General features: G+C 33.1%; 1 protein-coding gene across 1 annotated transcript in view; it reads left to right on the forward strand.

Annotated features, from left to right (window-relative positions):
- LOC137620312 (cuticle protein AM/CP1114-like) overlaps positions 1 to 589 on the forward strand; it is a 2006-nt gene extending 1417 nt beyond the window's left edge. The window contains exon 3 of the mRNA XM_068350545.1: positions 1 to 589. This exon is cut by the window's left edge and continues 216 nt beyond it. Within this exon, the coding sequence (XP_068206646.1) occupies positions 1 to 19 (19 nt within the window). The 3' untranslated portion in view covers positions 20 to 589.

Here is a 589-nt window from a genome sequence, read left to right on the forward strand (position 1 = left end):
TTATGGATCACCTCAATAATTATTGAGGATTCCATAAAATATTCAATAAGTAATTCATACGAACAAAATCATTATTAACTTATTTCAAACACAATAAAATTACAAATCAAAAGAATTCTTTCTATTTTATAGGAGACCTTAACTTCAACAGCTGTAGGTTTGGAAGTTGGATAAACATATCCCCCATTTAAACATAATATTCATTACTGTGGAAAGGTTTCCATTGATAATTTCAACCATGGATATAACATTGTTATAATTGGTATGGCAACGGCAGTACTCAAGAATAAATCTTCCCCTCTCTAGACTGTTAAGTGACACTACTGTAGAGTAGAGAATGGGTTTTTAACCTTCACGTCTCCACATACCCTTTTAGGACTTTGTTAAGGCAGTCATGTAGCTTACCTACCACCTTTTTTGATTGGTGAAAAGACAAAGAAAACATTCCATTATATACATTTGCAAATATTTCAAGGAATTGACTAAATAACAATCATAACCAGTTTTATAGTATGTCGAAGAAGGCCTACTGAAAAATGAAGTTGGTGGAGCGACATTTGTGCCTTGTCCCATTGTACCGGAGAAACCA

The sequence above is a fragment of the Palaemon carinicauda genome, chromosome 26 (genome assembly GCF_036898095.1).
Source record: "Palaemon carinicauda isolate YSFRI2023 chromosome 26, ASM3689809v2, whole genome shotgun sequence".
NCBI lineage: Eukaryota > Metazoa > Arthropoda > Malacostraca > Decapoda > Palaemonidae > Palaemon > Palaemon carinicauda.